General features: G+C 39.4%; 1 protein-coding gene across 11 annotated transcripts in view; it reads left to right on the forward strand.

The window, feature by feature from the left end:
• QTGAL (queuosine-tRNA galactosyltransferase) overlaps positions 1 to 12,781 on the forward strand; it is a 111,496-nt gene that overhangs the window by 77,315 nt on the left and 21,400 nt on the right. For 10 of the 11 annotated variants that reach the window (XR_013184702.1, XR_013184703.1, XM_077188124.1 and 7 more), the window contains 2 exons: positions 1,148 to 1,243; positions 9,384 to 9,508. Coding sequence is in view for 9 of the 11 variants with exons in the window: in XM_077188124.1 (XP_077044239.1) it covers positions 1,148 to 1,243; positions 9,384 to 9,508 (221 nt within the window). In the remaining 2 variants the exon portion in view is untranslated. The remainder of the gene's footprint in view (positions 1 to 1,147; positions 1,244 to 9,383; positions 9,509 to 12,781) is intronic. The other variant, XM_077188128.1, reaches the window with a different exon arrangement.

Raw genomic sequence — 12,781 nt, forward strand, 5'->3', positions numbered from 1 at the left:
AAATGGAAGTGGCCAGACATAAGAGTTTGTGGAGCTCCCTCAGGCTGACATCAAGAGGAGCACCTTTAAAATGCAGATGCTGAGATGCATGTGACAAATGTCCACTTTGTTTAAGAACTTCAGATGTACAGGAATATTAATATCACCCCTGTAGCTTGCTATGAAATTGTCAGCTTGCAGATCAGCCCTGTCATTTGACTGGCAGCAGTTGTGAGGTTGGTTTTTTCTTCACGCCCCAGGGTGTGCTCTGCAGTTCCTGCGTCTCTGCTGGAAGCAGGCACAAGCTCCTGCCTTCACTTTGTACCTTGTGTTTGACAGGCTCAGTCTCCTCTTTGCCTGGATACTTCATCTTGTGCAAAAAAAAAGAAAAAAAGAACCAGTTTACCTCCTGTCATCCACATTCTGGCTTATTTCACAGCTGTATTTGCAGCAAGTTTGTTTAAAGCTTCAAAGACCCATTTGTATAGGACTTGGCTGTCACAAATGAAGAGATGAGCTTAATAGTTACTCCCTTTTCTCTACTTAAAGCTCTTCCTTTCCAAAAACCTTTAATTGTAGGTACCCCTGGGTAGCAAATCCACAGTACTCAGGTAATGTTTAAAACAAATTGCATTTTACTTGTCCAAGCTTGATTAGGATTTAAGTGTCTTTGGCAGAAATAAAAGATCAGTGAAAGTTCACACTTAATATATGTATAAGGAATATAAAATGGAAAAAAAAAATCAATGCTCAGGAATTGTAGAGTTCAGTTTAAGAACTTGAACTTTCCATGATTCTTCTCAATTACTTCATTTCCACATTAACATCATCATTGTTGATCAAGTGCCAGCTCCAGTATAATACTCTAAATTTGGAAACATTCTTTAAGTGCTCTGCATGTGCTGCAGCTTGGGGGAGAAGAGAAGGTCATGGAGTATGAAGCAGGAGCCAAAGTCACCTTTTGGGCTGTGGCACCTGGGGCATTCTGGTACACACTAAGAACCTGCTAAACCTCCAGCACTGCCTCTTCTCAGGGCTTGAAACTGCTGAAAGTGAGGCATAGGCACAATTTCAGATGAATGTGTGAGGTCTGTTTGCTCCTCAGCAGCTGCTGGGTTTGATATTTTGTGAACTGACTGGATTTTTATCCCTCTTTTTCTTCCCCTAGGTGTTCACCTCCCATGGGCCTACTGTGATCATGCCAACCTGGTTCTGCTCTCGAGAATGGTTTTTTCATGTGGGAAGATTTGATGAGGGTGGAAAGGTGAGTGGTGCAGGTGATCTGGAGTCCAGGAGCCATCCCTCTGTTTAACAACCTCTACCTGTTAGTAAGGAATAATAGGGAAGGGGTGTAGATGAAAACAGCTCTAAAAAAACCTAGGTCATAAAAAAAACCACAGTCTCCAAGCAACTGAAGTTGTTTGGGAATAACCCTGGTGATGGAAGGACCTACCTGAGGTTGACATTGTAACACATCCATTGGATGTGTCAGCAAACCTGGGAAAAATAAAGGTTTCAGACATCCAAGCCCCTCTTTGCCCCTGGAATAGATGCCAAAAACAGGTGAGCCCTTAGTTTGGTTCTGAGCAGGGTGAGGAAGGCTGCTGAAAGAAGTTGGGAGGGAAGAAAGGTGCAGAATAGCAGAGGGATAAAAGTACCTTCACCTAAGGGGGAAGATTTGTATCCCTGAGAGAAAAAAAGAAGGGCCATAAAAGTATTAGCACAAAAACTCATTTATCCACCTGTCCTCTTGTCAATCTTAGTTCTTGTGCTTTTCCTTGGAAGGTTTTAAGTAGCTTCTGCTCAAGGGTCAGGGCTGAGAGGTTACAAATTCAATACCTGTGGTCTCAGAAGTGGTTTCCCCTGACAGTTAGGTGTTCTTTGTCTTTATGAATTTCCTGTACGAGTTCAATTTGATTGCTTCAAGCTCATCAGTGCGTTCATGGAATAAAATCCATGGGTGTCTGTTAGCAGTATTTATTGTGGTAGTTGAAATATGTTGGCAAATAGATCTAATTTAAACACATTTGGATCCATTTTGTGTGGTTTGGTTCTGAGAGGTTTGGCTTCCAGTGGTTTTGCTGAGATTTTAGGGCTAAAATGGGTGGTTCTGATTTTTTTTTTTAAAGCTTTCATTTATTAGCACTCTAAAACAAATCTGCTAAGGCTATTTCCTATTTAATTATTTAAACTACAACAGATGATGATGATGATGATTATTTTTATAGCTTTTAAATGAAGCCCTTCAGTGCCATGCAGTGTGTGTATATATATACATGCGTGTGTATGTATGAGGATATACAAATATTATTCTTTGGGCTGCCAAAAAATTATAATTATAAGGAGACAGCAGACAGAGAACTGAATTGTTTAGAGCAGTGAAAAGATTTGCCCTTAATTACATGGTGGGTGAGTGGAAGAGCTGGGAATGGTGCCTGGCTCCCAATACAATCTACATTTGCTGACCCATGCTCTTTTATTTCTTTTTTATTATTATTTCTTATCATTGTAATTTCACTCTCTGAAGGATGTTTGACTTCTTGAGCGTTGTTAGTAAGAAAGCAAGCAATTTAAAGCAGCAGCAGCAATAGAACAGCAAGCCTAATGATAAAGTTCAAAAGGTTAAGTTAAACAGACTTATTTAACTTAATAAATGTTCTGTGCTTTTTGCTTTTCATTTTGGCTTTTTCTCCTCCTTGTTTTGTTTTTATGAGTTGGGTTTTTTTCTGTTTTGCTCTCTCTGTGTAATTCTGTAGGAATTGTGCCACTGGTTATTCAGCTGCAGTACACTGACAATCTTAATGCTGATGATTTTTCAGCCACAATGCTTGAAATGTCCTTCTAGTTGGAAGAATTACCAGTGATAAGTTGAATTTATTGTTTGTCCCCGTTGTGAAGTGTCCAACATGTCCAAGCTCAGACTCTGGCTGACACAGAGGACCTTCAGAAAAATACCCTAAGAACAGAACAGATCTGAACAAAGCAGGAAAGTCAAACCTTTGTCTTCTGTGGGTTTAGAGGACACAAAAATCAAGCCTTAAATCTTGAGCATTTAGTGTTACAAGTATTTAACATTGTTCTCACTTGTTCATTTTCATTTGAAAAGAATCCCTTTAAAGCAAAGGAAGTTTTTCTGTGTATCAGCAGAGCTGAGAAAACTCTGAAGGGTCTCATCCCTGTAAGTTCTGACCTGTGCCAGGATCTGCATTAATCTGATCACTTCCATCTCCATTTTTGAGTCAGTGTTTATTAATGAGGCTTGCCAGTGTCACATTGCTGAAAGTAAACACAGAACAGGCCAACAAATCCCCATGTTTTGGCCTTCTCCATTTGCTGAGCTGTTTCTTGCCAAAAAGCTGCATTTCTCATTTGAAATTAAATCCAAACACCTGTTCTTCGTATTTCAGTGCTGAGGAAAGAATGGAGGGTAATTCTTCCATGGGAGAAATTGTGATTTGATGTTGATGGTAACAGAGTGGGTGGAGTGATCAAATACAAATAGATGTGCTATGGTGTAAACCTTTTTTTAATCCTTTTTTATTCCAGATAGATATTTCTCTCTCCAGTCATTCAGGCTTTAGGTGAAACAGGCTTTTTCCATTTTTCTTTTTTTTTTTAATGAAGTTCTTTCTGATAAAGATCTGCAGTTGTTTGAAGTGTATTCCTTTAGATCCAAAGAAAATAATATTTTCATAAATGGTCTCTAAGAACCTGACAGGTTTTCTATATTAATTAACTAAAATAAAAATATATTAATTATATATTAATCACATAATAATAATAATAATAATAATAATAATAATAATAATAATAATAAATTAATCACTAAAATTTTATATATTAATTAACTAAAATTATTTATGCAATCTCTGATAAATGACAATTGAAGCAGGAGTACTGAAAAGATTTTAGCAAGCTCTGATGGTGCTCTGAGACTGAGATAATACAATGGAAGTGGTCACAAGCCTATAAAGTAACATTTCAAATAGTATCCCCTGCTGGAAGAAGAGTCACATGATGAACCATATTTTTGACTTATTTTTTTTTAGGAAACTAAAAGGAAACAATCTTTTAATCAATTTTGGACAAAGAGCAGTACTTCCTTATTGAAAAAAGTAGCAGCACTTCACTAAACCCTTCAGAACTCCCATTTGACACTTGGTGTGTGACATTAGCACGGGTGGCTTTGCTGCTGCAGTTTTTGGTGTCTCCCAATAAGTAGCACCATTGTTAAAAAGTAATAACCGTGTCCAAAAGCATCACAAAAAATTGTGCTGAGGAGGAAAATGCCCGTGTTCTGGCCTGATGTGAAAAGCAGATTTTAAAGCTGTGTCATCTGTTAGAGTGGGGAACTCCCCAGTTGCGTGCAGTGGGAGATGAGGTGCCTGTTATTAGTGAAGAAAAGTTATTTTTTCATGTGTCTGACAGAAATGCTGAGTACAAGGAGAGCTGTGTAAATGAGCATTGCTGCCCTGCATGCAAGGGTGGAAAATTGCAGTCTTGGCTCTGTGCAGGCAGAATTACTCTCCACATCACAACTCTTACGTGCCAAACTTGTCTCTTTCTCTAGAATTTTACCACAACTTGGGTCCAAATTTCCTGTCACCCCTGTGTTTATCCTTCCTTTTTAAGTGTATGAAAACTGAAAACGGAGTGACAGCCTTAAAGTTCTGAGCTAATCTCAGAGTGTAAACAGGGGGAAATTATTCTTAATGAGCCCCAGATGGAACCGTGCATTGTAAAGCACCGGCCCTTCTGAATACAAACTGTGCCTCTGAACAAAGTGTCTGGAGCTCAGTTTCATTCTATTTTTGTGATAAAAGGTCACAAAAAACACGCACTGAGGAGGTGTCAAAATACCCTTTTGAGCACAGGAGACTGCAGGCCATGTGGAAAGCTCTGAGGTAAATGTAGCTGTTAGGCACTCACTGATGCAATTTTCCATGTTTCCCTGCCAGAGCACACAAATGTCATTCCATTCAGAAAGGCAAGTGGTTGTAATAATGCCTGAGAGGTAAAAGGCCAAGTAGGAATTTGGGTTTTTTTGGAATGTGAATTAAAATACTGTCAGTCTGTCAAATAAGCTATCAAGATGCTGTGGGGAAAATTGGGATAAAATACAGGCACTACAGGGGGTTTTTTGTTTGTTTTTGGCTTGATATAGTTAAGGCTGAACAGAGATCAATATTTGATCTAAAAAGCAGAGAAAAAGTGGTGGAGCCTGTGATTAATTACACTTTATAAGCTATTTGAAAATTCACCCCATACCCCATGTCTAATTATATTTTCTGCTGGTCTGTTATTAAATATCATTTACAATTTACCACCTCTCTTCCATTTGATTTCCCCATCATCTTTGTTTAACTGCATTTCTCTGTGCCAAGACGTTTGGATGAAAGCAACCTTTTGGAGTTTCCTTTAACCTGTTATTTCCTAAACAATAAAATAAATCCTAATGGGCTCTGGGTCCTGTAATCAAGGCAAAATGATGGAAAGGCATTTGGATGAGAGCCAAGAAATGAAGTGACAGATCTGCAGAAAGGGAGACTTAAGAATATCTTGGATAATCCTGTAGAAAAGCTATTAATAGCTATTTAATTCTTCCCATTCACCAGTTTTAGGCTGCTCTGAGGAATTTGAGTGATTTTTTCTGTCCAACAATTACCCTGATGGTGCTGACTGGTTTAAAAAATGTTGCAGCCCAGTTTTCCTTGATGCCCCTGACCAAAAGGGAGGACCAAGCTTTTCCAAACTGAAAGCTTTTTCCCCCTGTGGATTGATGTACTCCTCCTGTCTTATTTGTCATTACTCTTTCTTATAAGTGCATGTATTCATGAAATAATGGTAGATCTCCCATTTTCACCAGTCAGACTTCTCTGCACAGGCTAAATCTCCACTGGTTGTGCTCACAAGGATCTGCCACCTCTGCCAGAGTGCCTGTGAGCTGGGACAGGGCAGGGACTCAGATGGGACTGGGGCAAGGCTGGGTAGGGATGGCTGAGGAAGCTGGGACAGACTGATTCTGGTTTAGCAGGAAAAGGCAGCTTTTATATTATGTATATGCCTCTACAGCCCCATGGTGTTTTCTGTCCAAGTGAGCAAATGAAAGGACTTCTGCTCTTGGCCATCCCAGCATGACCTTAGCAGGTGTTCATGGTTACAGCATTGCACAGGGCATCACTTGCATTACAACTCCTCCAAAAATTGCTGTTGGTCCCTCTAGGAACGTAACAAACCCCTCAGGGAAACCTCCAGGCTTTGCCTTGGAAAGATCCCTGCTGATGCTCCTCATCCTAAGTGTTGCTGGGAGGTGCTTGAAGCTCTTTGAAAAATGTTGAGGTGGCTGCAGTTGGAGCACAGTTTGCTGCCAGGAGTGAGGACAGCAAGCAATGAGAAGGATCATAGATAATTTAGCCAATCCCTGAACAAGGAGTTACTTTAACTCAGGTTGGGGTTCTGCTTGACACCCCATGGTGTATAAAAAAATCAGTCCCTCATCTGTACAACCATCAGCACACCAAGCAGTACCTGCCCAAAATACTGGGTCAGCAGAAACCTCTCCCTGTTCAGTGGGAATGTGAAAAAGTGAATATGATTTTGCATTTGGCTGGTTAGAGCAGGGCAAGGGCAGGCTGTGCTTTTCTCTGGGAGCTGTAATTAGTTTATGCCTTTTTGCAGCAGAGGATGTGGGGTTGGGTTTTGCCTATAATATGGAAAATTCTGCATGTAGTCCAGTAACATGTAAACTGTGCAATTTAATTGTATTTATTATTGCTGAAAGCTATTGATGTGGTAGGCTATTGCTGAAATGCTGGGTTAGTAATTGATACTTTTAGCTATGGATATTAATTTTCAAAAAATACATTCAAATATCCCTTTAGTGGTTAAACAGCTTTCTCTTTCAGAGCTCTGTTGTTTCACAAGGATTCCTGGTGTTTAAAATGCCATCTGGATCCAATAATAGATCTCAGCTGGGAAGGAACTCTTGTGTTGCAGCAAACTTACACGCTCAAGAGCCCTAGGAAGTCCCATCCCTGCAGGATCCATAACACAGTCAACATTTTCCTCTGAAAAATCCATGGCAGTGCTGCTCCTTTGTAATGTGAGAGGCCACTGCTGAGCAGTGCAAGGCACCTGCTCCTTCCTAGGCCTGAGTACACTTTATTCCACAGCATTTCTGCCACTTAAAGGGAAGCAAAAGAGCCCTTGGAACCAAACAGCCTTTTTTGAAAGATCCTTTTACTTCTGGAGTAACTCTTCTTTAATATACATATTAACAGTTGTCTTGAAGAATGTAAATGCTTATCCAAAGGAGAAGGAATTGCTGAGATGTGTCCTAATCATAGATCAGAATCAAAATCTGGCTCCTGCAGCAAGCTGATATCTGCTGCACTTGTGCCCTGAGATGTGGCTGTGTGTGACCAGAAAAAAGGTTTGAACTTTTCTGCTGGCTCAGTATTCCCCTTCAAGTCCACAATAAGGAAAATATAGAAAGAGCTACAAGATAAATGGAAAGAAATTGATTTTGTGTTTTTCTTGTCTTCTTGGTGGCTGTGGTTGCTGGCTGCCACTCCAGCTTCTCCCAGATTTCTTTTGTGGCTTTCAAAGTTCACATAAAGCATAAATTGTGTAAAGTTGTCTTAAAGTTTTCTTCTGCACTGCAGCTCTTAAACCAGAAGTCAGACAAATGTCTACAAATACCAATAGCTGCAGATGAGCTGCCCTTAGTGAGCAGAATGCATTTAATTCAGAATGTGGGAATTCAAGTCAGTGTCACACATGAACCAGAGTGAGGGCAGGAGCTGCAGAGTCCAGAGCTTGACTGGATTCTGATTTCTCCCAAGATTCACATGTTCAGCTGAGTGGTCTGGAGTTGTTTTCCAGGGTTCAGAGAGGTTTTTGTCTCATTTCTCCTCCACTCCCACACCCCTCTGGCTACTCAGCCTGGTGGGGATGAGAAATAGTCACTGAACTTTATTGCTTTCATAACTAGAGGGCCAGTCCAGCACTTTAATTAGAGAATCTCATTTTCTTAATTATGGAAGAAACTCAGAAGCTGTAGTAATAGGGGAAAATTTCAATTAAGATTTTTTTTTAACTTGTACTCTTATTTTTCTGTGTTGAAATAGAATGGTTAAAATTGAGGTTTATGACCTGGTTATTCATATGTGTCATACTGTCTACAAAAACAAATTTATTTCAATCTCTCCACCTTCTTTTCCTTTAAAATTTTGTAATTTTATCTTTCAGCTTCCTGTTGTTGCTACACTTAAATGTTTTCTTTGACCTACCTGATTTTATAAAAAGGGAGCTTTTTAGTCTGGTAAAAACCATGTGACCTTTTAATCACCGTATTGCAGGAAGAAATATCTGTGTTTAAACATGAAAGAATGAAATGTGCTAGTATTTCAAGAAGTTGTAGCTTTGCAAAATATAAATAAACACTACTTTTTTTTACCTTCTGTGGAGGGACTTTAAAGGTGGGTTTCTGCTTTCATATGGAAATGGAAAATGGAAATGGAAAAATGGAAATGAGTGCTATGAGCCATATAATTGCCCTTCTGACACTGCATCACTTGCATGAAGATTCTCTGATTTTTAAGTGGAAAATGTTGAAATGATTGTGAAATCCCTCATTTTTCCTAGAGCCTGCTAGATCCACAATTGCAAGAACTTTTATCCTGTAGTGTTTTCAGCAGCAGTGGGTGCAATCCCATAAGGATGAATGTACTATAGAAGGAAGTTTCAAGAAAAAAAACAAATTCAGATGTTGCCTCATTCTGAGGTTGCCTTTATTGCAGTTTTTATTGAAGTCTGTCATTATGGTGCCTGAGTCACCTTTCCTAAATAGAGACCAGTATTTGTATGACAGCCAGAGAAAGAAGGACAATTCCAGTAAAATGAGAAAAAAGCCCTTCTCAAGTCACTGATCCCTTGCAGTACAAACTATTTGGTTACATGGAACTTTAGGCTGCACAAACTGTTTAGCAGCTGTGTTTCTCTTTCTTTTGGATTCACCTGCACCAAGCTTGAGATCCCAGTCAAAATGAAATAATGTTGATTTTTCCACCTCTGTCCTTGCCCTTCATTTATAAACAGCACTGCTCATTCAGCAGCATTAGCTGCATTTATTTCATGACCCATTCGAGAAGTTCATTGGGATATACACAAATAATGGTATAGAATCAGAGATGGGCTTGGGTTGGAGCTTCAAGATTTTCTTGTTTCACCTCCAGGACACTTTCAGGTTGCTCCAAGCCCCATCCAACCTGGCCTTGGGGAGTCCACACCCTCCAAACTGTATTTATGAGTAGCAATTCTGTCGAACCATATTAATCTGGCAGAGAAATAAAACACCTTCAGATGTAACTGAGTGCTGATCTAATAAGTGTTTTCTGTTGCAGGGTGTCCCAGAGGATTTGTTGTTTTTTTATGAGCATCTCCAGAAGGGCGGCGGAGTCTTTCGAGTGAACCATTGCCTCCTGCTCTACCGGTACCACCCCCAGGCTGCCACTCACTCTGTCCTAGAGTAAGCTGTGCTTTCCAGGAGAATTGCAAAGTTGGGTTTGTCTTGGATCAGCAGCAGCAAAGATGGTGAAACTGCATTGGGGTTTTTAATTAGGATTTTTAATACGTAAAAATTTCACTGTCGTGTTTTTTGACGTATGAACCATAATGTAAAACAATATTTTTTGAAATGTTGTGGCTTAATTTCAAAATCAACCGCCTCAATATTTAAAAAGTAAACAGAAACTTGTAGTACCAACAAAAAAGGTCTTTTGAAAAAAAAAAAAAGATACAGACCAAAACCAAACCTTTAATCTGATAATGTGCTGCCTTTACATATATTATTTTCTTATTTTAAAGGGTCTAAACCACCTAAATCAGATAATGAAGTTTGAAAAATCCTTGAGGATGTTTAGGAGTAATTATCTCAGGTGCTTCCTTGTAAGCTGCTTTTGTTGCCTGCTGCCTTTCTGGGCTGCTCAGCCCCTAAAGGAGGTGTTAAATTGCTGATTCCTCTACGTGCTGCAAGCTGAGCCCAAGCTGTTCCCTTCTCTTATGCAGTGACATTAATAAAAAATTGCATGAGTTGTGCTGTCCTTTAGGAATCCCATGCCAGAATCACAGTGGTAATTAAGTAAACTGTTTTCTTACTGATTAATGATATGAGTACACCTTTCAGTCAGTCCTGTTTTTATGGCTTTGTAGAACTGACCAGTAAAAATGAACATTTCTGTGTACATTTTTGTTGTCCATCCCTGTATTGCTGCACATAGTGTAAAACAAATAAGTCCCATAAATAGCACACTCATGGTTAATGTCACTACAGATCTTCATAAATGTGAATATCTATATAAAATCATTTAACTATGGAAAGGTCATTCCAGCAAATAGTACATATGCTTTTGCTTTTGCAAACAAGCATGAGATAAATTATTTTCCCCTTTATTCATGTTGAGATGTAAAGATTTCTTTTTTTTTTTCCTCTTTTACTGTGTGATCCTTTTGGCACTTAGTGACCAACTTTTCAGCCATGCATTATGGGACGCTAAAAACTCTTGGAAGCCTTTTGCTTCTATCTGTGGGAAAGCATCTAATTCTTGGAAATTAATTTGTTTTGAATTTACTGCAAGCTGTTGCTTATTCAGATCTCCAAGGCTGTGTGGCACAAGCACCCTGAATTACAGCATCCTGGGGGAATGTGGAAATGCTGTGAGCTCTTTCAGATGTGCAGGGTGCCTGTCCAAATTGGCGCCTTTCTTGTCTCATTCTAAGAAATCAGGAGAGCTGCTCTTCCTCTTGGCTTCCTGCTGGTACTACTGGGGATGATATTTGGGGTGGCTTTCCAAAACATGAGGTTGTGCAACAGCTCCTTGTCCTGGCTCATTCTCTTGTTTGTTGCCCGAGTTCTGAAGGGTTGCCCAGTGTTTGTGTCTGGAGACCGAAATGAACGTTGAGCAAAAAGAGATTAATGGACTCATCACAAAGGTTTAAGTTTATAATTTAAATTTGGTCTTGCCTAATTTGCCTCTTGGTCATTGCACCTTATTTAATGCATGTTCTGGCTTTTCTAGAAGCCTTTTTCTTTATATGGTGTCTTTTGTTGAGCAGTTTTCTCTGGTGTTTTGCTTTTTGCCATTGGCGCAGGTCATCTTTTAAATTTTGAGTTAGCCTTGGAAGTAGTAACTCACCAGCCAAATTAATATCTTGTCTGAGATCAAAATGATGTTGTAGGAAAGTTGATATTTTTTTTTTTTTTTAAGACTGGTTTCAGTCTTAAAAACCATAGCAGGACATTTTTATACAAAGGTGTGTCATTCATTCTTTCCAGTCACTCGTAACCTGTGATGGTTTCAGTTTATGTGGGTGTCTTCCAGAACCTTCCAGGGGGAAAGAAGCCTCACAGCATTTTCAGACTTCCTAAAATATGTGTAAAACTGCTTGGCAAGTGACATTTGGTTCTTTTATTGTTTTAGTTAGTACATATAATTGTAAACAATCATGTGCTTTAGGTCATTTCCTACGATTAGTATCCTTCTGGAACACATATCTGGAGTTGAGAATATCTGTGAAGCAGGAAACTAAATCTTATTTGCATTCTCCCTTACCCTGGAGGCATCAGTCTGCATTATTAAATGTTTTGGGTGTGTGACAGAATCTGTATGAAGTTCAGTGTCTGTGTTTAGATTTCATTAGGTGCACGCAGAAATATGAATGTTCTCATTGTCATCTCATCCAAAGCCTGTGATGGATATCTGCTGGATTTTGAGAAACTTCTCTCAGCTAGGAATTCACAGCACAAAATCCCACTTTTCATATCTCTTGGATCTAAATCACTTTATTTGGTGTTGTACCCTAGGATTGTGTGTACTCAGTGCTGCACGGCCACATTAAATTGATGTGAGACCATAGCAGAGTTTAGAGTGAGGAGTACTGGAGTAAGAAAGTCTAATGTATAATAAAAACATGTTAAAATTGGTAGATTATTATCTTGCCAAAGGGGAGAGAAAGGAACTGTATATACAACAATACCACACTGTGAGATGAAAGTGAGCTTGGATTGAGGTGAGCAATAAAACATTGCACTTGTCTTCAGGTAGTGCAGCTCATCAAGACAGGTGGTTGGGGCATGCACTAATCCTTGGAGCAGTTTACAAGTTTTTAGTCAAGACAAATTTAATACATATGGAAAAGAGGGTTTGTACTTTCTGTCCAAGATCTGAGCAATTCCCTCTTACACAGAAAAGGTGAAGTGCACCTTCAGTAATTTCAGTTCCCCTGTGCTCAGAATGAGCATGATGCTGCTCTGCAGAAATAAGCAGAATTACATAATCTATTGAAAACATCTGGTTTCAGGCACTGGGAGCTTCAAGTGTCATCTGAGCGAAGAGGAACAGGCATTAGTGTGAAACACACATTTGGCTGTTCCAGAGGTGCTCTGAGGCCAGGCCTTGGATCTGTGGTGAGCACAGGAATGCCTCCTTCATTTCCTGCACAAACATACACGGCCAAAAATAGGCAGGAGAGAGGAATAACATACTCCTGTAGAGCTGAAATTAAGATGAGGTCAACTGCATTTTTATCTTCTATGCTTGCATTTGGCACTTCAATTAAACATGGAAACTAATGACCTCATTAGATTCTTGAAAAGTAAATGCCATTAACATTGATAGTCTCTGTCTCTCTTAATAAGCCTTTCATGAAAAATAGGCCACAATGCAAACCATGCCTCAGCTAATGACCCGTGACCTGAAGATGAACTCAGACATTAATAGAACCTATTAACAGTGTAAATGTA

Source organism: Agelaius phoeniceus, chromosome 19, assembly GCF_051311805.1.
Source record: "Agelaius phoeniceus isolate bAgePho1 chromosome 19, bAgePho1.hap1, whole genome shotgun sequence".
In the NCBI taxonomy this organism is placed as follows: domain Eukaryota; kingdom Metazoa; phylum Chordata; class Aves; order Passeriformes; family Icteridae; genus Agelaius; species Agelaius phoeniceus.